Here is a 25,163-nt window from a genome sequence, read left to right on the forward strand (position 1 = left end):
AAAAGCTTTTGCTAAGTGTTTTTGTTATATATAATGGCAGTGTCATTATATGTATAAGCATGTTATTTGTTATTTTATCATCATCTATTCGTAAGATGCTTTTTTATGATGTACTTCATTTGCTACTGTTTTTTCATGATCTGTGTTTAACGGGAACTGTGCAATACCTCTGTTTGTTATCAGTCAATAATTAAATTAATTAGAGTAATAAAATTCACAATGAACAACGGAACTGATGACACCATACAATGGTTTCTTTTCGTCTTTCTTCACACTCAGTGAAACAGGAAGTGCAATGGTTTCTATTTGACAGGAACGTCAAATAGCCTATGGGAGTTCTCGCGAGAACAACTGTCAGTACTATGTTTACAAGCAGTACTTATATTAGCAGCAGTATCCCCCTACCGCCTCTGCCTTCATGGTCACACTGAGTGAACGTTGATCTCAGACGCTGCTGCCGCCGCCGCCGCCGCCGCTGCTGCTGCTGGGTGGAGGCTTTACAGACATTTCGCCTATTGACTGTCGGTCTTGACACATTTTCTTCGGGAAACCTTTTCATTTGGCCGCAAACCTCTGTCGCTGTGTGGTGTCCTAGCAGTGCGAGGTAAGCAAGAATAAAAGTCAAAATTACGTTAATTTTACATGTGTTGTGTGTTGCTGTTCGGAAGGCAACACAGGCAGCGGTGCCGGTATGGAGTTATGAAACGTTGCCCTTCAATCTTTGCGACATCAACAGTAGTCATGGTTACTGTACATGTATCCGCTTCCACAGAATCGGTGCCAGGTCAGCCTGTCAGTCCGCCGTACGTGCGGTTCTCAAACATGGGCAGAGCAGCGCTTCGGCCAAACTCCCTTTAAAATGCGGAGTATTTCAGCTCTCCTCACTCGTCAGCAAGTCTCTGCTGCTCATAGATTGGTTTGAATGGCTACTACGATTATAAATAAGTATTGTGTTCATTCGACAGACATATAATCGCTGTATTCATTTTGTTTATGCATCGACGCGATGCACTTGATGCTTGTAGGAATAGGCAAATAAACGTGTAAACGCAGCGTGTTTTCTCTCTGATTTAAAACAACAACATAATAATTACATTATCGAAGATTATTAGGTTCACTGTGCAACACAGTGTTTTCTATTATTGGTGACTGAGCATTATATAAATGGAGAAGAGGTAACCGATCTATGACGCTGTTCAGTGACGATACTCAATGGTGCTGTGTTGTTGGTGTCTTCTTTCGTTACACCCCACTGTCATGGGCGTTTCAAGGGACATTGGGGCCCCAGGCAAAAAGGAGCTGGGAGAAGTAAATGAGGATAAACAAACTAAACGTTTTAATGATGGTTGCTGACAGCAACATTTATTATTCCCAAAAAAATAAAATAAAAATACATGCATTTCCATACTGTTCCCATAAGAAACGATGACCACTTAATAGTCCAGAACGTCCGACCACAAGATGGCAGCAGAAGCAGACTTTTGGTTGGTGAAAATTTAAGGAATTGATGAGTTACATGGTTTCTAGAATACATCTCTGCTCTGTTCCATTAACACTAGAACTACCCGAAATCATTTATACCTACAAGAAAGACTGACTGCTATGGTCATACTTAATTTGCATATAATAAAGTACAAAGTGAAAATAAATTGATATGCAATGTAAATAAAAGGGATAGTAAATATGAGGAAGCAAAATGTGAATTCTAACAAGTGAGAAAATGTGTTAATTGACAGACAGAAATTGAATCTGCTCTTGAAATTACAGATAAAAGATTTTTCATTTATAACTCAATAGAAATAAGTTTTTTCTTTAACCTTAAAATTGTTTATTTCATTAATTCATTAACATATGTATATCAAAGCATCTAAAAAAATATATAGTGCAGCAAGATGCGGTGCAAGCTACAAATTCATTGGTCACATGACCACATGATGACATGGGAAACTCTCAAAGAGATAAAGAAAAAAAAAAATTAAAAAAATATATATTTTATAGTTAGGTTCGCTTTTTAACACATCTCATAGGTATCTGAATATTTAATAGGCCACATCTACAAGGAAAGCCGTTTTCAAAAATGTCCCCATAAATATCCCCCTAAAGACGTCTCAAAACCCTGTACATATGCCAGCACTGTAACATTATACCAAAAAACAGAGAAGAAGATGTTGTAAACGATAGATATAATAACAGATACGGAGACACAATTAACCGAGCCAGAGGAAAGAAAGGAATGTGGTGTTTGTTTGATTACATTTACATTTCGTGCCCTTTCCTGGCGACCTTTAAATTTTCTAAAATAGTGACAAGTGACAAATCTACCAACTTTCTGTCATAAACCTAAACACTTCATGAGAATGCACAATTCTGCCACACGAGTGAGATCCATCTAACTGAATTTACTGCGGGCGGAGACACACACACACAGAAGTGCTGTGAGCGCAGAGCAGCAAAGTGCACACACACATAAATGGAGTCACAGACATAGTCATATTTTTTTTGCATATTCACCTAAACCCATATCCGTGTTGAAGGCCTCTTAATTGTTTGTCATTTTTTCTACCTGACATTTTGGCCGTTGGCATTTTTGGCATATACTGGCTAACGTAAACCCTGGTCCGGTTACATTTAGCTAAAGTGCGTCACATACAAATGACATCCTAGCTCATAGCACATCTTCTGTGTAACCATCCAGAGCATGTTATGCTAGCAGGAACCCATGGTGAGTCAGTTAAATTATGCAATGAGTGAGTTAATAGTAACCATTTGTCAGTTAAAAAGATATGTTCATGAATTGTGTCTGAGATGGCTCAATCAACTGTTTTTCAACTGTCCAAATGCAACTGTAATGAGAATATAGATAAATTAATTAAACTGAATATATGACCACCCATCATCTACATAATATCCTTTTTTTGCAACATTGTGGTTAAATTGTAGCAGCTACAGCGAATCATCTTACGCCTCCCTTTACATCTGCTGTAATTTTTATGTTTTTCATGTATTTAGATTCAGGCTAGACACGAAAACCACTGTGATAGGTGTCAGTTTTATGTCATATTGTTTGCACAATGTCAATATCATGATCAACAGATCTTCCCTGTCTATTTCTGCTGGGAACTGTGCACTTCACGCTTTCATTTGTTAAAAATTAAAATCTCACACAGTGTGAACACTGTCATTTGTTAAGATGGGTGCCAATGTGAACCAGGCCTAAATGGTGATGGTGCTTTGTTGAATAGATGGTTAACAAGGATGGAGATAATGTTATTATTGTGCCATGCCTGGGTTTACTGGTAAGCTAATGACCACGCATTTACATTTTTAAGTTAATATAGATATTGTCGACTGTCTTATCTGTGCCAAATATCCCGCTTCTTTATGTTATCATTTAATATTGGCTACATGCACTTTGTGTGGAGAGGCGGACCAGACATATCAGCTGTCAGTCTGTGTGTGCATGCGTGGGGGAGAGAAAGCTGCACAGTGTAACAGTGGCTGTAAAGTGTTTATGTTGTTCACTTTAATCATATTTTACTTTTTGGTAAGCCTGTAACGATGTGCATATCGAAACCAAAATCGCAACACTCTAACCCACAAACCTGTGCCGCGGTTGGAAAAGGCAGAATCGCGACACACCCCTTCCAACTGTTAGAGTTTGTGCTTCGAAGCCAGTTACAGCCCTATGAGCTGTCAGTGCTACCAAACGTTTTTAAATGACTATTTAGTTAATATTTAAAGCTTAAATAAGTTGAAGATACATTTTCTCATCAAGTTGCCCCTTTATTAAGTGTTTTAATAAATAGTCCAGATTTTGTTACCGTTTTTAATTATAATTGTATTCATATTTTTGCAGTGATCAATGTATGTGATAATCTTGTCTAAGTATTGTCTAAGTTAGTCCCCCTGCTTCTTCTAGAGTTCTACTTTATATGCTGTAATATGTGTAAGTCTTTAACATCCTTGTATGGGACAAAGACTGCAAAGATGCTAGAGCTAAAGCTTCTATATACATATTGTTGGTGCTAATTAGGGAATGTTATCTGTGACTTTTCAAAACTCATTAATGAGGGTATTATTAGGCTGAATATCTTGTAGTGTCAACAAAAATAGCTTAAAAGTGACATGGACAATAAAAGCAATACAATACAGGTCAGTATTTGCAGAAAGTTTCACAGATGGGGACACTGCAGCAATGTATATATGTGCTGTATGAATGTGTGAGTGCAAAACTGTAGTGTAAAGCAGCTTTGGCTGGTCTTCAAGGCATAATTAAAGTTATCAGATGTGTGACTGTGTTTTGTAATATAAAATACTGATACTCTGCTGCTTCAGCTCAAGGTTGCTTGAATTTAATACTTTTGTCAAAGTCAATTTAAAGTGATAACAATTACAGGAAAAATGTGTTAAATTTGGCACCAGCTTGCCAAATTTGAATTAAAAAAAGTTGCTAATTGTTCAAAAATTTAGTAAAATTGTAAAATTCAGCAACATTCTTTGCTCTGATGTGGGGGTGTGTTCACTGGAGGAGCTGAACACAACCTTTCACACACACACACACACACACACATATGCACATGTGCTGACCAAATGCCATGAACATCGCTGTTTGTCAGTGGTGTACAGAATATAAATGGAAACACACCTATAAACTTCCTGTTCAACCAACATGTGGGGAAACAACTTTCCCCAGCTTTGGCAGTGCCACAGAATAACTCTTTGCATTGGTTGTGCTGGTGTACCAGGAGAAAATTTAGGTGCACCCGCTTTTTCAATGCACTGCCTTCAGTGCCACAATTTTAAGGGCCTTTGAGTCATTTACCATATACATTCATACATATGTGGTTGTAAACAAGAATAAGGTGAAATAATTGGTTGAATTACAAGCACAAACATAATGTGTGCACACAAACACACACATGCACATAAATGGTGACATTGCTTAGGTGGTTAGATCAACCATGAATATCCTGTGGTTTTGAAGTGGTTGTATGGTGTAAACGGCAGCATACAAACACAATAAACTAAATTAATGCAAGGCAGCTTCAATTAATTACTAACTAACTCTATTGATAATAAAATAAACAGTGTTATTTTTCTCAGTAACAGGGTAATCTAGCTAATCTAATGATGTTACTGCTACTGATAATAGCTTTTAGTGCAGTTTTATTCCACTCAGTTCTGGTCACTGCAGCATCAATGGCAGGTTCTTTCTCATGAAAACAAGCGTTTCTGCTCTCGCTCGCTCTCTGACGTCTCTCTCTGTTTCTTTACTTTTCCACAATGTTGGAGACTGTGCTAAAAAGTCTCTCACTTTCTACACCAGTGTTGCTTTCATGCTGTCCACTCAAAGTTTTTCCCATCTTTATAGTGCATCACTAAACTTTGTTTTTTTATGTCATTTGTTTTTTTTTTCACAAAACTCTGCATGCTCTTTAGCATTAAGCTTTTGGAGTAGCTTTATTAAATTTGTATTGTTGTATTTTATGGCGTTACCATCACCTCTTCTAACATTTACCTTGCAGATATTGCAAGTACCTGAACAAAGTAAAATACTTCCAAACCCAAGTTTTCTCCCTCCATGTTGTTGCTCTGTGTTTATGACTCAAGTTGACCGGTGTAATGAAACCGGCGCAGCGTGACCATAGCCGCTCAGTACAGGACGTTCAGGACAATTAAACGTGTAGGAGGGACATGTCCTTTGTGATTTTCGTTTATCTAATGTCAAATATATGAAGACCTACATTTAAAGTGAATCAGAGTAATATAAACAACTGTATGGGTTTAAATCAAATGTTAAATAAGAATTGCCTTTTTATTAAAAGAGTTCTTGTTTTCTTCATTGTCTATTTGTATATTGAATATCTGACATAGAAGTGAGTGGGGAAGTGATTAGTAAGCATGTGAGAGATGCATAATGATGTGTTATCAGCCAAAATGACAAACCAAATGACAGGTCATCAAAAAAAAAATTTGTGTGCTTGTGCGCACGCTGCACCACCTCCATATTTAAGGAAGTAAAAATAAATCCCTTGTAAGTTGCTACTCAAAAAATCAAAAGCATCTGGGCATGTGGGTTGGAGTGGTGCTGTTTTTGCAGCAGTGCCAGCTATTGCAATTCCTAGAGAGACAGCCTGAGTTGTTAGTATAAGCAAGGCATTTACAGAAAGAGTGTCAAAATCATGCACAACACCAAATGCATATCTGGAGTCAGTGTAGATAGTTACAGTTTTGTTGCTTGCCACAGGGCTGGACTGGGAAATGAAATTAAGAAATGGCCCTGGCATTTTGGGCCATGGTGGCCCACCATGATGATTTAATAAATAACACACACACACTATGGTGACCACCTCCAAACCAGCAAGGACAAGGTTGTGTACAAAACTCTATAGGCTACTATTATTATATTGTTTTATTATTATGTTTTAAGTCTGACTTCTGGTGGCCGACAGGGGTACACACAATGCAATGACCCAAAACACATGCAGGAAGAGAAGCAAGCTGCACATTCACAAACGCTGCAGATTGAAAAGCACAAACAAAAACAAAAACAAATTCAATGTGAGAAACGCGCAAAAGAAACAAAACAGCAAACAAAAACGCAAATGAAACAAAAACAAATTCAACGTGAGAAACGCGCAGCAAAAGAAATTCGATGCTATTATCAACTTTGAGATGTAATAAAAGCATACTTTTCTACGCCCAGAGCAAACTACTGCCAAATTGAAACACTGATCATAAAAACTGCTTTGTTACAGGAGGATAACCTCTTAATAAAGGTATTTTAATAAAGTATGGTGAGCGCTCCCACAGACCCGAGCACTTCTTTTATTGAATATGCTGGTGTTTTCACTTCTGCTTGTGTTTTGGGATTTGTGTGTTTTTAACGCCAGCTTCAAATTGTGGTTGGAGATTGAACATCCACAGCTGACCTGTGTGTGTGTGTGTGTCTGTGACTTTGTGTGTGTGCTTTGCTTCGCTGCTCTGTGCTCATAACGCTTGTGTGTGTGTGTGTGTGTGACTCTCCACCCGCAGTAAATACAGTTAGATGGATCTCACTCGTGTGGCAGAATTCTGCATTTTCGTAGTATTTTTGTTTATGACAGAAAGTCGCTACATTTGTCACTAGTCACTGTTTTTAAAAAATATATATATTTTATCTCGTTGAGTGCTTCCTGTGTCATCATGTGGTCATGTGACTGATGAATGTGCAGCGAGATGCCCAGGAGGGACGGGAGGGCTTATGGATTTCATTGAACTAGCCCAATGTCCTTCAAGAAATCAACCAATGGGCTGTGTTTCATGTCTCAAATACTGTCGTGGTCGATAAAAATTATTCATAACATAATTTTTGGATTAAATTATGACAGCCCCGGCCCAAAGCCAGCCACCAGCCAGAGCCTTTGACTTCTGAGAGGACAGACAGAGAGATATATAGAAATTCAAGTATATCTTTATTTCATAGAGGAACTAAACCCCTGTTCTGAACCTGACTCTGCCCAATGCCTGATTTTGAAAATCTACAAAAAGTGGGCAGGGAGTTATAGGTGAGTGTGTGTGTGTGTGTATGTATGTGTGTGTGTGGGGGGGGGGAGTGAGCCCTGCAGGGGGCGTGGCGATCTTGTGACAGCAAGCGCAAATCGCAGCAGCGGCAACTTACTCTGGTATTTCCAGTAGAGCTGTCTTGAATTAGCAACCTATCAGCCAATCAGAAAATAGTATTCACTGTTGCTGGGCAGAATGGACGCGCTCCACTCTAGTCCATACAGCTCAGCCAAGTAACACTTCACTGCTGCCATCACCAGCTTCCACACAGCTGGAGTCGCGAGCCTAGGTTTTTTGGGGGGTTTACTCGCACGGAAATACACTTTAAATGTTGTAAACACAACAAACAGAGCAGTATTTCAACCGAGCGAATAAACAGGAGCACGCAATGTAATGGGAGGTGTTTAGCCAGAGAAGGCAGTACATACACCCATTTTCAACACAACATATGTAATTCAAATACTTTACACAAAACTACCAAGAGTTGGATCTGGATCACTAAATAATATCACTAGATAAACTTATATACTAGTTTTAACCTGAAAAAGGGGAAATCAAAATGATATTAATTTCAGCAGTGGCGGATTGGCCATCGGGAGCACCGGGACGCTTCCCGGTGGCCTGATGGACTGGAGTTACCAGACGCCCGGGCCAATCAAATCAATCCATCTAGTTACGCAATGACGCCGCTCGGTGACCTGTCGGCCTCACACAACAATCAATTAGCTCTGCATTATTCACTCCAGTAGTCGAGAGAAATGGAGGGACATAAGGAAAGGAAAGGTGCAGCAGAGAGAGAGAGGGACAGAAAACGGAAAGCCCTTGCCACAGACGCAGCGAAATGTTGCAAAATAAGTGACATGTTCACCAGGAGGGAAGCTCAGTCAAAAACGCTATAGCTTTCATTCCGTTTATCGTTCAGTCACCGTCACCACCGCAGACTGTGTGTCTCACAGAGGGTTAATTCCATCACCTCTTAAGCAACAATAGTGGAAGTCACATGCGCCGCCCCAGCCCCCTCCACACACACACACACACACAGGCACACGGCCCGACAATCAATCCAGAATACCTAGAGATGAATGAAAAATATGATTTTGTTGCATGTTTGAGCCACTACAGGATAGTTTATATGTGCTGAAATAATAAATCATAATTAAATACAGCTAGCTTTTTTGTTTACTCTTGTCGTTGCTCCGGCAGTCTGTCACTTATGCAGAATGTTATATTTTTGCTGGACAACGGACCACAACACTTAATTTCAGCAGAATTTAGCACGAGCGGGACCAGAAGTCCAACACCGATACCACATTAAAGCATCTAGTTTATTTTCAGAGTAAAAGGCCCCGTGTTAACACCATATGACTACATCAATAACACTTGCAAGTCCAGTGCTCCCTTCTCGAAACATCTGTTTCTTTGTGTTTACAGTACATATGCAGTTTTTGAATTACTGCGAGAAATCCCTGTCTTGTGGCTCCAGCTTTCCTGCTGTGCTGCACAGTGGACAGGCACTGTGAACACAGCAGTACAGACACAGAAGGGTTATTTTGGTACCCTTCTCAACACTTGACAATGGACACAAAAATAACTGTGACATACCAAACTGAACTGTACTTGGTGGAAACGGAGCTAAAGACATGAGCGCACATTTTTAATTATTTTCAAATGATACCAATACCTGATGATTTTCTACTTATAAAAGATATATATGTATATGTATGTGTATATATATCTATATACTGAAATGAAATAGTGTTTTTATTTACAGTTTATGTGTACAAATGAAAATTTGCTAATGAAAGTTTGCCGCATTTGATCAGTTACTGTCAAGCTTTTCTCAGTGGGAAAAAAAATTCTGTGCTGTCCCATAGAAAACAGTGGAAGCTGAGCTTCGAGTGGCTTTAATGATGAGGCTGCTACGAGAATACGAAAATCACGTAAGACGATTCGTCATCCGTGATAAACAGCTGATTCTGAACGAACTAGGGACTTGTTCTCATCGGTTCTAGCGCATGTTTAGTGTTGAAATGTAAATACAACACAGTACATATTTGACGACATTTTAAAGGAAGCTGAGCTTCCATTGTTGTGGCTAAAAACCCAAATGGTACCCAATCCTACAGATGAGCTGCAACATTCAAACTGATAACCTGTTTTGATAATGTTACTGAGTGGTTTATATTCTCTACACTAATTTGGACTTTTCTGTTTCTATTCTGTTTTATCCCATGACTTGCACCCCTAGTGAAACTAATCCTCTTCTGAACATACACAAATTCCTTCCTCATTCTAATTTGAGCTGTGACAGGCTCTCTCCCCTCTCAGTCATGCCTCCACCACTCAGGGTCTTACTCTGTCCTAAACCTAACCCACCTTCACCCCCTCTGTTTTGTAATAATGTGATTTTCTTCCTTTCAGTAGAATCACCGTCAATTCCTAGAGTAGGGTACTGAAATGCTAGTCTTATAAGGGACTACTGATTCACCAATGCTTTTTAAATGTACCGAGTTTGTGTTACCATGAGGGGTGCCCCTTTCCCCTGACTACAGCCATGTGCTCTACCCACTTAAGTATGAAAAATAATCCATCAAAGATTTTCTGTATTCTCTGGCCTCATTGTTGGTAATAGTACCAATCCAAATGTGAACAGTACCCTTTAGGCTAAAAGTAAACACATTAAGGGTTTTTTTCACATCTCTCAAGCTTCATGCATCCTTAAAAATGTCAGTATTTCAGTTCTTGTATAACGCCATTCAGTCAAAATACCAGGAATTGATTTTAAGTCTGTATCGCGCAATATTCTCATTGCCTTCTTATTTCGGTATTATGTAGCTGGCTATCACCAGACACCAGACAGGCTGAAAGGTGGGGTACACCCCAATGCTGTTTAAGGGGACAATTTGGGGCAGTGGAATTTGTTCTTTATTAATTATTAACATATTATCTTTTTGCTGAATTTATGTATAATAACTAGGCCTGAAATGAGCTCCTCAATTCCCCATTTTCCTCAGATAAATATGATGTGGTGCCTTTTATGTGTCCTCAAATGCCTAATAATGAAAGCTTATTGTATCTTTTTCAGTGATTATCAGTTGCCCTACTTACAGCTTATGCCTCTGAGTCTTCAACACAGCACTTCACAAATGAAACTGTGCTATAACATGAAAAATCTGCTTGTGTCACCCTGTTGTTAAGTCAGTGAATCGCTCACTCTCTCTCTTTGATGACACAAATGTATCTGTGATACACAAATAGGGCTTACTTGGAGAAACGTGGTGTGTTTGCTTTTCACCAGTTAATAGGGTTTCCGTCCAGAGGTGAGAGTTTGTCACAGAGGATTTTTTTAACTTATGTTTGAGTGCTGTTGGATGCATTTGAAAAGTAGTGATCCACAAAAATCATGGCTGTAGCTGCCTGAGCTTTGTGCTAGGTCGCATTTGTTGCTTCATATTGCCATGCGCTTTAACATCTCCTTCTACTTATGGTAGTGCGTTGGTTGAGTGTGCCCTTTGCCATTAGAGGTTATAACTACACGGTGTGTGAGGTCCAGAGAAATGACACACATAAACAGATGATATTAGTTAATAATTATTCTTAATCAGTTGAATCTTTAAATGTAATTAATCAATAAAGGTCCATAATTATGGCAAAGTAAATGCCTTGAAGCAATAATGCCTGTGTGCCTTGATGGAAAAACAATGATTTTATCAATGGACTTTGGTTTTGGGAGTGTTTTACAAAGAAAACATTGATTAAAAGTGGTGAACAGGTTATTAACATTTAGGGCCCTATTTAAATGATTTATAGGGGTTCTCAAACTTTTTATTCCAACTACCACCTGAGAAAATATTGAGCTCTCTAGGTAACACCATTATGGCTTTTAAAAAAAAAAAAAAACAGAGGTGTAAAAAATGTATTATTAATTATTATCATTATTTAATGTATTATTATTTTTGTTATTTGTTTTATTTTCTCCACACTCCGGTCACATTATATACAGTAGAATAGTATTTCTGGTTTTCCTCCAAGTCCCACCAGAGGAAGCTTGCTGTGGCACATGTACTCCAGTTTGCGAACATGTATCTATAGCACATGGTCTGAAGTGCATGGTGCAAGTCCATTAATTTTGGCCTCCCTGTGTTCCGGTACTTATTTGGGCGGATCCGGTAATTTTTATTAAATAAAAAAAAAAAAAGCATATATATAGAACTTGGAGGACCGTATGTTATCTCAAGGAGGCCGGATGCCAGTTAAAACTGGATATAACAAGTTCATTGAGGAGTTGAAGGTGCTTTACACACAGTACTGGCCCGAGGACGCAGGTGCGCTGTATGGAGAGACAGAGGTTGAGTCATTGTGTCAGCACTTCAACATTGCCAACCCACGCGGGTATGACTGCGCGCGGGTTTCTGTACTCTTCCTAAATCTTGTTATTTGAAATTGAGGCTTGTAAGTCCCACAGTGTGGCAAGTGGGCATGTTCATGTTGTTTTCAGCACGTTTTCTGCATACGTTCCGGGACCTGTGCCCGTCTCGTCATCCCTGAGCTGTCATATGTACTTTGCGTTCCGGCACCTTATGATTTACAAATTAAGCGCTGGAAGAGGCTAAAACCTAATGTGAATATATGTTTTCCCTTACCCCAGGATTCCACTGAATGCGCATGTGTCTCAGTTGCATCGGAAGTGATTTGCAACCATTTTAGTCAATGTATCAGCTTCCACTGATTACATTTGCATCATGTACTGGCTGCATCGTTGATTCTGCAGTCCGTCACTTATGCAGAGAATAGGCCAGAGTTCTATTTTTGCTGGACAACGGACCACAACGTTTCAATACAGCAGAATTTAGCACGAGTGGGACCGGAAGTCAAACACTGATACAACATTAAAGCTTCTGGTTTATTTTTAGATAAAACCATGGTATTTCACTTAACTACATCTATCAACACTCTTGCAAATCCATTGCTCCCTTCTCATTCTCCAGTCAGTCGGTGAAACATCTGTTTCTTTGTGTTTACAGGACATACTGTATATAGTTTTAGAAACAGAAATCCCTGTCTCACTGTTCCAGTTTTCCTGCCGTGCCGCACAGCGGAAAGAGCTGTGAACGCATCCAGTGGGTATTGACGGATCGAGCACGAGCATCTGCGCAGGAACAGTGCAACGCAGATGCAATGTTGATACAACGCAATACACATTCAGTGGAATCTCTGGGTTAACCTTACAACATTATTTTTTTTTGCTTTTGTCAAGAGTTTGTTTTAGTAAATGTTTAAATCCATCAATATAATTTTGTTTTAATTGCATTCAGTTTGAGACAATGATCCCGCTTCTCCATATCAAAATGCAACATACTTCATACTTAAATTTTGTATCTTTTACTTGAATACCCTGTTTTTTGACTTGGATCATTACAAAGGTCAGTAGGTATAGAGGTACGACAAATAAAATAAGATGCCCTTTTAAAATAAGCCATCAACATTATTTTATTTTTAGTTTATGACAGCTCTATTAAACATATCATGTTTGCCATAATATGTTTCCACTACAGCCAAAACATGAAGCATACTCCACATGTTTTAATCTGTGCAAGGTTCCTGTCATTTTGTGTTACATGTATAGTATACAATGTTTGGAGACAGTTGTCTCCCACCTGTCATTTTAAAGGCTGTGTATGTTTTGTAATGTATGGTTGTCATAGTGACAGGATTAGCTTGAATGTACTGTAATGGATAGGGGGCAGCGCTCTCTCACTCTCTCTCTCTGTTTGTGAGTGTGTGCGTGTGTGCGTGTGTGTGTGTGTGTGTGTGTGTGTCACAAGTGAATGTGTGTGTTTACTATTTCTAAATAGCTCTCTTCCAATTGTACATAAATAATTTTGGCTATGTCACCTTCTTTTGTCCCTCATGCATGCACTTCATTCTCACACACAATCACTATGAAAATCTGGAACAAAAAAAAGAACAGTTGATTGATTCTCTTGCCTGTTGTGAGTTCTACAGAGATCTTGGGCATGAAATAATGGTGGTCATGCATTAGAATTACTGTAAACATGCACCTGAATCACTTATTCACAGACCTAAAATTGTTGGATTTGCTATACTAATATTGGATATTCATTAGAGATCATACCATGTACAAACCATATACAGTTTATATATAAGTATATAATTATCAGCATTACCTACCACAAACAACGACATGAGTTATTTTTTGTTGTGCAGAAATCAAGTATGAGGACAGTGACACAGTGGTGGGGTATGCAGTTGGAGAGACAGATTAGGAGTAGAGGTAGTGAAAGTGGATGAGTTTAAATACCTGAGGTCAACCATTCAAAGCAATGGACAGTTGACAGTGTTTGGGGTGATATGTGACAGAAGGATAGCAGAAAAGTGAAAGTTAAGGTCTACAATTTGGAAGTGAGGCCAGCCATGATATATGGCTTGGAGACAGTGGTATTGTCTATCACTCCCCTGTCCATCTCTGATTGTCTGTAGGTCTGAGGGGGAAGCCAAGCAGATCCTGCCCTTCCTCACTGGAGTGAGAACCACAACCATCTCTAGCCACAGAGATCATGACTTCCTCGACCATGCAGACATCTGCTCTTCTCTACCTCTCCTCAGTCTTCCTCCTGTCTCTACTTATACCTGCCTGCTCTACCCAAAGTGAAGCAGACGTCATCGTTCAAACACATACTGGTCGAATCCGTGGAATCCACATGCCAGTGCCAGACCGAAGCATTGTCACAGCCTTCCTGGGCATCCCTTTTGCTGAGCCACCTGTTGGAAAGCGCCGTTTCCGTCAAGCTGAGCCTAAGCGTCCATGGACAGGGGTGTATGAGGCAAATTCCTACCCCAATGCCTGCTATCAGTTTGTGGACACAACATTCCCTGGTTTCCACGGCAGTGAGATGTGGAACCCCAACAGGGATATGAGTGAAGACTGTCTTTATCTAAATATCTGGGTGCCCTCTTCACCTAGACCACACAACCTCACAGTCATGGTGTGGATCTATGGAGGAGGTACGTGGTAACAAATATTTAAAATGTGTTTTCCAGGATAAACCTGTTCAGAGCTATTTTTTCATCACACTTACTTGGAAGTGTGTTAGCCAAAGACAACATCACTGACAGCAACTTTAAGGCTCAGGTTCAAACACCATTGCCTTCACATTAGACGCAAAGTAAAAGTCAACAAATCAACAATACAAATTTATAAAACATTGCAGTATTATTATTTGTCAAATTTAAAACATGTCAATAATGTCCCTCTATTTATCTAATGCTAAGATTGTCATCTGTACAGTGATACTGCCATTTAGTGTAATAGATGACACTGGTGTCACAGAAGTTGCTTAACACCGATTGACAAAATCATTACATTGAATGACAAGATTACTACTAAAGATTCCCACCCCTAGCAACAAATGTGATGACAATTTTTCACACAATACAATCTTTTAAAATGTGCTGCTGAATATTAAAAACACTTTTTATGACCAGGTTTTTGGGAAATTAAAGTAGATTTTGTTAAAATGTTTTATTAACTATGTTGTCTATATGTTGGAGTATAGATAGATCTTAATACACTGGATTGTTTCAGTAAAACCACAAAGGGTCTTTCTGTTGCACATTATGATACAATTAATTACCATTCTGTGATATGTAACATTTATAGGATTCTACAGTGGCTCTTCTTCACTGGATGTGTATGATGGCCGTTACCTAGCTCACAGTGAGACAGTCATTGTGGTATCTATGAACTACCGTATCGGAGCCTTTGGATTCCTGGCTTTGCCTGGTTCATCTGAGGCTCCTGGCAATGTGGGTCTGCTGGACCAAAGGATGGCACTGCAGTGGGTACAAGACAATATCCAATTTTTTGGTGGAAACCCAAAACAGGTTTGTGTCCAGTCTTGTACATGATATCTATGATTTATATATGGCAAAAACCTTCAGAAGTTAGCTGTAGGCAAGTGTCTTGCTTGAGTTTGAGTTGAAGGCGTTTCTTCACCTTCAGACCTATGGCCAGCACAATGATGCCATCTATGGGTTAGTTTAGTTTCCTGCATAAAAGTAGAACTCAATTGTCGCGTTTCCATTAGCACAGCTTGACCATTTCCACTAGCGATGTACCTGGTACTTTTTTTAGTACCTGCTTTGGCAAGGTTCCAAGCGAGATGAGGCGATAATATGTGTGATGTTGCCAGAGTGCCATCACAGGAAGAGGCATGAGCCAAATGTCCAATACAAGAATCAAGCCGCACAATGCCGAACTGCAGATCAGTTAAAAAGACGTAATAATCCTAAAACTAACTAAAATGTGGGTTAATCTCCAACAAATACCAGGAACATGTCTGAAATCTCAATATTGAACAGAGGAGTCTGGTGTGGACTGAGTCTGTGTTCTGGTCATGGAGGAAGTACTGAACAAATTGTTTTAATTAACTGGTTCTAATGATTAATTTACACCGAAAACAGCTGCTTTAAAAGTCACTAGTCATTAGTTTGCATGTGTGCTTGTAAAACAAAGTCACGGCAGTTTCATGCAGACATACTCAACCCACATTGAGTAGGTACTATTTTTGTAGTGGAAAATCAATTTAAACCGTGCCATGCAGAGGCGAGGCGAGCTGGGAAAAGGGGCTAAAGAAGCAGCTAGCAAGTAGAAAAATTTCATGTGGCTAATTAATTTCAATATTTAATAGAACAGTTATTTGAAAAATAATGCTTATCCTGTTTTCTCTATTTGCATTATTTTTACCTGTTGAACAGGTGACTATCTTTGGGGAAAGTGCAGGTGGCGCTTCTGTAGGATTCCATCTCTTGTCTCCAGACAGCCGGTCTACCTTCACCCGTGCCATCCTTCAGAGCGGTGTGCCTAACTCTCCCTGGGCATCAGTCAGCCCTACAGAGGCCCGCAGACGGGCAACGCTGTTGGCAAAACTGGTTGGCTGTAATGGAGGCAATGACACTGAGTTGGTGGACTGTCTACGGAGTAAAGCCCCACAGGACCTGATCGATCAGGAGTGGCAGGTACTGTTAATTTATTCAGACTAATTTTAATAGGCGATAATTGTCAGCTAGGTCGTTGTGATCTTGCATGCTGTGGAGCTGAACTGAGTCATCACAGTTTCTACCCATCTTCACTGAGAATTACACACAGAGGCTGTTTCTCAATACCCAAGTATGACTGGAGTACATACTAGTTAAGTACAGGAGTATTTAAGTATGATCGTTGCAATTGGAACAGCAGCTACTTCCTTGAATGGCAGGTGGCGCCAAGCACTTCAGCCTCATTACCGCCATGAACATGTAAAATACTTTAAATAAATGCATATATTTATTGTTATTATTTTCACATTTTAAATGTTTGTTTAATTAATTAATTAATTAATTAATTAATTAATGCATTAATTAATTCATTCATTTAGGTAATGTATTTATTTATTTGTATTAAAATATACAGTACCATGTGGAAAATAGATATAGTAGTGTATATATGTATGTATGTATATGTACATATATATATATATATATATATATACACACACACATATAAATGGTGAATAGCTCTTTGGATGTTGTATATGTTGATGATGTCTTTTGATGCGACTTGATCGATCGCACTTCTGTGCACAGTATATTACACACACACATGCAGACACACACACACACATGCAGACACACACACACACATGCATGCATACTGTATAAGGAATATGTAGTGTTTGTATGCAGCAGTCCTGTTATTTCATGTGCTTTCTTATACTGAATATTACATTGATATTTAGTCCCCCATTTTCGGTTGTGGCATTGGGTTTGTTGTGTGTTAGCTGAACATTTCATAGACTATCCATTCTGTTGTACATCATGATGTTTTATCTCCCTCTAAACAGGTTTTACCATGGTCCGCCCTCTTCCGGTTTTCTTTCGTGCCTCTTGTGGATGGCGATATTCTGCCTGATTCTCCAGAGGCTATGCTCAACTCAGGCAACTTTAAAGACACTCAAATCCTTCTCGGGGTCAACCAGGATGAAGGCACCTACTTCCTGCTATATGGAGCACCAGGCTTCAGCAAGGACAATGACAGTCTCATATCTAGAGAGGACTTCCTGGAAGGTAAATCTCACTCACTAAGCTACAAAGAATGGACACGGACAAAAAGAGAAAGTGCATTTCAGCCATTCTGCATTGCCATATCACAGCCACAGATATGCATCAAATAATGTTTTTTTTCTGCCAGGTGTCAAGCTCAGCGTGCCACATGCTAATGATATTGGCCTGGAGGCAGTGGTGTTGCAGTATACTGACTGGATGGATGAGAATAACGGGGTTAAGAACCGTGATGAGTTGGATGACATCGTGGGAGACCACAACGTCATTTGCCCACTAGCCCACTTTGCTCGCTCCTATGCCCAGTACAATGCACATAAGGCTAACTTAGGTGGAGCTGGGCCTGGGTTGGTGAACAGTGGAGGAAACTCACAGGGTAAGAGAGCTGATATCTAACTGATATCTCTTGTGTTTTTAATCCAAACAATGTCATAGTTATGGTAATGTTGGTGAAAGCAATGAAAGGTTTACCTGACAAACAGTTCTGTTTTTCTAGTGTGAAGTGAGCATGACGAGGTCACTTCAGTTTTAGTTAGCACTTCAAACTGTAAAATGTAGTTTTCAAAGATTTGAATTGTGGTTAGGTTAAGTTTAGGGTAGGTATTACATGGTGATGTTTATGTGTTTTTGTGTGTAATCTTAACACAGTTTTGTCTTATACCGAATATCAAAAAGAAAATCCAGAAAATCGCATTAAAAAAATATTTAAATTATTTTGCAATTCATTGAGTGAAATAAGTATTTGACCCTCTATCAAAACATTACTACAGAGGTCAGACGTTTCTTGTAGTTGATCACCAGGTTTGCAGATGCTTGGCAACTCGAAGCTTCAGCTCCCTCCACAGATTATCTATATTAATTAGGTCAGGATACTGGCTAGGCCTCTCCATGACCTTAATGTGCTTCATCTTAAGCCACCCCTTCGTTGTACCGTGGCTGTATGTTTTGCTGGAAGACCCGTTCACGACCCATTTTAAGTTTCTTGGCTGAGAGAAGGAGTTTGTCACCCAGGATTTCACGATACAAGGCCCCATCTATCTTTCCCTCGAAGTGGTGACGTTGACCTGTCCCCCAGCAGAGAAACACCCCCAAAACATAATGCTTCCACCCCCATGCTTGACAGTGGGGATGATGTTCCTTGGGTCATAGTCTGAATTCCTCTTCCTCCAAACACAGTGAGTCGAATTGATTCCAAAGAGCTAGAATTTGGTCTCACTTGACCACATCAAGTTTGCAACTTCTCCCAATCATTCTCTAAATCATTCAGGTGTTCATTGGCAAACTTCAGACGGGCCTGTACATGTGCCTTCATGAGCAGTTGCACTTTACGGGCGCTGCTGGATTTTAATCCATAACGGCGTAGTGTGTTACCAATGGTTTTCTTGGTGACTGTGGTCCCAGCTGCCTTGAGATCATTAACAAGCTCCTCCTGTGTAGTTCTGGCCTGATCTCTCACCTTTCTCATGATCATTGATGCCCCACGAGGTGAAATCTTGTGTGGAGCCCCAGACCGATGGAGATGGAAAAAAGAATAAGGATAAGCTTTCTCGTTAAATTGGTGTTTCTGATTAGGTTGCTTGAGTGCTTAGTGGGTGCTTCCAAAGCTAGGTGTGGATTCAGAAGGCAGACCTAAAGATTCTGATTCTGATTCTGGTGAAGGGGTTACTGTCTTTTAATTACTGTGTATATATACTGTATATACAAACATATATGTACAGTGATGATAGTTTCAACTTCATAAAATACAAAACAAATACAAGGGTGCTTTAATATTTAAAAGTCTGTTTGCTTTAGGGAAATGGATCCACTCCATATCTAAGCATTACTGAGACCAAAAAATAAACACTCCTTTCTTTACCATCTCCCCAAGGAGGGGTCTTCCTTTATCTGTTTGACCACCGAGCATCTAATATGGCGTGGCCAGAGTGGATGGGTGTGATCCACGGCTATGAGATTGAGTTTGTCTTTGGCCTGCCACTGGAGAAGAGACTCAACTACACCCTAGAGGAGGAGAAACTGAGTCGGCGCATGATGAGATACTGGGCGAACTTTGCACGAACTGGGTGAGACCTTTTTTTTCCTTTTTTGTCTGATTTGTGATAGCAAACCAAGTCAGATAGCATAGTTTTGTTGTTTAACCCTAGGTTAAACGATGTGTGGGGAACTAAAAAGCATTTTTCAATCAGTTTGAATAATTGTATTATTTCTTCTTGTTCAGACTGTGTCTCTTTTACCTCCCTCTTGTCCTTATTGTGTCAGAAATCCCAATGTGAACCATGAGGGGCTCGTAGACAGCAGGAAGCGTTGGCCTCTGTTCACTGTCAGCGAGCAAAAACATGTTGTACTCAATGCTGAACCACTGAAGATCCATAAAGGTTTGAGGAACCAGATGTGTGCCTTCTGGAACCGCTTTCTGCCACGCCTCCTAAATATAACTGGTAAAACCCACTGGTCGTACTTAACATGTGATGTTTATACATGTCCTTTTTTTTTTTACAGAATTCCATTTGTTTTTCTTGTATTCTTATTTTTCATTGTAGCTTTTCTAAACTTGGAAGACAACATTGCTCTATTTTATTTTGTGATTTAAGTCTAAAATACATACCTTCAGACAAATGTTTTATTCCCGAATTTGTAATTAACAGTAATTGCTTTGAAGCATATTATCTTCAACACAACATACTTTAGATAGTGAGTTTGTTGGAGGCTACTCTCGTGTTCAGGCCACTCCCCCTAATTGTTTGCAAGATTTCACTATAAACGGCCGTAGCTTCAGCCACAAAGTCCTGGACAAATTCTGGTTTTGATTTAGCCGACGTGTTTGTAGCTGAAATTATGCTTCGTGGAGGCTTCTGTTTGCATGCTGTTGTTCCTTGTTCTTCTTATGAGATTTAGAATCTAAGTGGTCATCACTTACTGGTCCAGTTGACCAGTGTGTGCTGGCAGAATTCACAGAACATATCACCTTTGAGTTTTGTAACATTTTATACGTTGTATAAATGTTCCAACATCTCAGAAAAAAACTGAATTTTAGCAGAATCTAATCAATCTTCAACTGAATAACATTACCATCACACAACTTAGACACTTCCACATCAACAGAAATGATGTGAAAAGTCTGTGAAAAGTAAGCAAATATCATCCTTCACTCTGTTTGATAAACTTTTTTGTCAGCAGTGCATTAGCTGTAAACACTGAAGTGACTACTGTGAAACTATATAGAGTGACCTGTGTCTGCCCTCTCAAATGAAAGCCATGCATGGTGCAGCGTATAGGTTTTGATTTTATATTGAGTTTCCAGTGTTTTTTTCTTTTCTTTTTTTGATTATTATAAGGGGGCAGTCCTAACGGCAAATTCTGTGTTCAACAGCTGATTAAATTTTTTTCTGTTTTCAGGAATCATAGGGCCCTAGCTCTTCACTAGTCATTTGTCCTTCAAAATAAAGCACAGTCACACAACCACAAAACATACTTGATAATAAGAGCTAAACTAGAACATTACTGGAGAAATGTTGAAATGTGTCGTCTTCTTGTGACATGTTTTACCTTGGGTTACCAGTGTAATGGTACAGTATGGGTGGAGCTAGACCCACGACAGTCAGCTACTTGCATGACAGAAAAGTGTCACTCCCTTGCGACTGGTGTTTCTCCAACACCAGCAGTGTATTATAAAACAAAAAGGAATTGCTCTGTCGTTTGTTGTATTGTTGTCTGTTGCACCGGTACGACATCACACTATATTTCTCACTGACACAGCATCAGGATGGTTCAACATGATAAAAAGTAACCTTAGATCAAATAAACACTTTTACAACCAAGGTTGTGAACACACCAGGTCTCAAAACTTTGGAGCAGCTACAGCAGCTACACCTAATGTGGCAAGAGTGGCACCCACTATAGTTCAGTGGGTGCCACTCCTGCCACATTAGGTGTGCTGTGTACCTGATAAGGCAGGCAATATTAAACAACATATATTTCTGCTTTCCCTAAATGCATTCCACAGACTCAGAATACCATCACTATGACTCTTTGCAGCAAAGAGTTAAAAATGTAACTGCTAACATGTCTTTTTACTGTGACTCCTTTTCTTTCATAAGACAACATTGATGAAGCGGAGCGTCAGTGGAAAGTGGAATTCCATCGCTGGTCCTCCTATATGATGCACTGGAAGAGCCAGTTTGACCACTACAGCAAACAGGAGCGTTGCACTGACTTCTGAGGGATGAGAGAATAACTGTGAGGGGGGAGTTCAAACAAATTATGTTCAGTTTTCTCCATAGCCCCTTATTACATGTTAATTCCTTTATTTTATTTTGAATATTCTGTGTTTTACTCACAAATACAGGCATTACAGAATGTTATTTATATTATTTATACTATTTATGTTTGTATATTTCTCTGAATTTGTGTGTCTTAGAAAGTAATGGGCTATGGAGGAAATGTTTTATCTGCATGAAGGAATATTAACTGTATCAAAGGGTTTTCATTACCTCGGCTGTGTGTGTGTGTGTGTGTGTGTGTGTGGGTGTCTGTTTGTCAGGTTGAACTTATCTTAACTTCTCAACAGGCCTGTGACACTGTTCTACTGCTGTTTTACAATCATGTGCTGTAAAAGCAGTTTTCTCTTTTGAAGATTCCTTTTTTTTTCTTTCTAGAATTTTTAACGTCATTTTTGTCTCATGCATCTGTTACGGTACCTTTAATCTTATTCTTATATGACCACCATTTCCATATTCAAGTATATATATATGCATCACAAATCTAAAGTGAGTCAGTGTGTTTAAAAGTATGTAAAAGTTTAGAGAATACAGGGTCAACTGAGCTAGGTCTTCAGAAAATCTGAAAATTGTGTAAAATGTCAATCACTATCCATTATTATTAATCATTTATAATCTGATGCTACCATAAGTACAATTTTGCAATTTGGTGATTAATACCTCTCACATTGTATATTCTTCTATAATGATCCTTTTCTTACTTAATTGGGAAGCATATTATTTCACAGATGAGTTTCTTTAATGCTGGGCTGTTGCCAACTATGATGTTATGTTGGATTGTGAAACCAGGGCAGAGACGATATTGTTAAATGAAATTTAAAAAAGAACCACAGTGTGACTTCAATTAAATAAATATATTGTTTAGGCCTTAGTATATAACTATTATTAATTTGAAGTCAACAAATCAACAACTCACTAAAGAACCCAGTTTTTCTGGGTGAATTTTGGAGAGGTCCATAACAGAATAAAACAGCATTTAGACTTAAAACTACGGAAGCGTATTGCTGCCACAAGTACAAAAAAGTGGGGTGCTCAGTATTACGTTATAACGAGAAAACATCACGTTATTTCGAGATAAGATTGTTTTCTCGTTATAACGAGAAACTATCACGTTATAACAAGAAAACAATCTTATCTCGAAATAATGTGATAGTTTTTTGTATGTGTGGCAGCAATACGCTTTTGTATAAAACAAACTCATTTAGGTTAGTCACTGAATAAATAATACATTACTTTTGTTATTCACTATGTAATATCACTATCTAACTCTACTTTTAAGTCTAATCACATGACCTTTGTCTTTATAACATGTAAGCCACAGCCATGTTTGGGAGCAACACTGAATAGCTGTGTGACGATGTGTGTGTCTGTGCCATGTACTCTGTCTGTCTGTTCATTCTGGTCCCACAGCTACACATGTTGTGAAGAGGAATTAACCTTCCTTTTTCTTCACCTCCATCTTTTACCACCAACTACCACTACTGTCCTTTTTTCCTTCACCTTTTTAATCCTCATCTCCACTTTATCTTCATCTCTAATCATCACCCACTCTCTTGTCTTCTCTACAGTCTTCCATTCATCCATTTGTCTTCTCATTTTTTTCGTTTTCTTTTTACCTCATATCTTATTCCTTACCCCCTCTCCCATGTTTTTCTCTTAACACTTGACCAAACCTCTCCTCCTCCTTGTGTCTCATTTCCTTGCTCATCCATCATTCAGCTGCATCAATTTCCCCCTTCCTCCCACCTCCTCCTGTGCCATGTCCTTACCCCCTCTCCCATCTCGGTCTGTACTCTGGCTTTCTCGTTAGTCTAATGGAGGCAAAGTAATTCACTCAGCAGCAGGATAATGTGACAGTGCACTGGCTCAGCCTCTGGCCTGCCAACCAGTGCACAATGGATGGATGAAAAATAGAATGGAAAGTGCAGAGTAACAAGCAAGGAGAAGCAAGGAGACAGAAAATGAAAGGGGGGACAGGGGAAGTGGATGAGGCAGAGAGATGGGTGGTGACATGAAGGAACGACAAAAGGATAGAAATCCGGCATTATATAACATTTTGACCTTGGAAGCTTTCTGGTAACAAAAACAAACATGCACATGTGTAGATACAACCCCGAACAAAAAATGTGGTGAAGAAAACACTGACCTTGTCAATCAAAAAAAATTCCATTTATTGGGGGTCCAATGTTGCCAAACATTACTGACGGCAAATTATGACAAAACATCCACTTCCTAAGATAAAATATTTACAACAGATACACACTGTGTTGATACATGCTATTGTCATATTTACGCAAAATCTGTTCTCCCCTGTTGTGTTTCAAGAATGAGATACTTAACTTATCATCTTGTGAGACATTGAGGCACATGTTGCAGGCACTGTAAAGCTATGCATTAAAGTTGAAGAAAAATAGACTGTGTCAGGACTGTAGTAGCTCTCTATCCATACATTAACAGTGGAATGTGTATCATTTGTCTTGTCTGCGTCCATCACCATTAATATCACTGTATGTGTTTGTGTGTGTGCATGTGCTGTCAAACTCTTATTTTTATTTGAACTCTGGAAGGGGAAATTGATCATTGGCTAATGGCTAACCCAGCAAAGTGTCTCTTTTGGCATGTAACTCCCATTTATGGACTGGAGTATTGTAGTCTAGCTTTAAAAATAACTAAATAGGAATTAAGGCTTGTACCTGATATATAAATAAGTGAAGAGTGCATGTGTGACAGGCTGTATGAGCTGCAGCTCCTCTCATCCAATGGGAGACCCTGCTTCAAAGTCCCATACCTTTCCTTACCTCATCAAATCCTTGTGCATGTCCCAGAGCTGACTGTCCCTTGTATATCCAGCCAAACGTGGACTGTTATTTCCTGTGAAAATTTGTACTTTTTAATGAAACTGTTATAAGTTATATATCTTTCATGTTAGGTACGTTCAATGTTAGCAATAACGTAAATGCATCGTTAAAGGAATATATTTGATATTTAAATCCAGAGAAAATACAACATGATAAAACAACTACGGTGGGTAGAGGCTGTCTTTTTTAAAAGCAATATTATTGACATCATAAATCAAACATGCGTGCCATAAATCTTTGTTTTCTGTCCTCTGCCTCATTGTTGTTTCTTTCAGTTATTAGTACTGTAAGTGATGAAGTATGGCTCTGTATCATGAATGCTGATCTGGTTAAGGCAACAGAAATAAAGACAATTTGCTGCTTA

General features: G+C 39.1%; 1 protein-coding gene across 1 annotated transcript; it reads left to right on the forward strand.

The window, feature by feature from the left end:
- The first annotated feature begins 387 nt into the window (after nucleotides 1–387).
- On the forward strand, nucleotides 388–25,163 carry ache (acetylcholinesterase). Its single transcript, XM_058625413.1, has 9 exons — nucleotides 388–604; nucleotides 14,047–14,571; nucleotides 15,227–15,450; nucleotides 16,324–16,584; nucleotides 17,448–17,670; nucleotides 17,795–18,040; nucleotides 19,535–19,727; nucleotides 19,924–20,102; nucleotides 21,762–25,163. The coding sequence occupies exons 2-9, from the start codon at nucleotides 14,124–14,126 to the stop codon at nucleotides 21,881–21,883; spliced, it is 1,896 nt and encodes a 631-aa protein (XP_058481396.1). The 5' UTR covers nucleotides 388–604; nucleotides 14,047–14,123; the 3' UTR covers nucleotides 21,884–25,163.

This window comes from Solea solea, chromosome 3 (assembly GCF_958295425.1).
Source record: "Solea solea chromosome 3, fSolSol10.1, whole genome shotgun sequence".
Lineage (NCBI taxonomy): Eukaryota > Metazoa > Chordata > Actinopteri > Pleuronectiformes > Soleidae > Solea > Solea solea.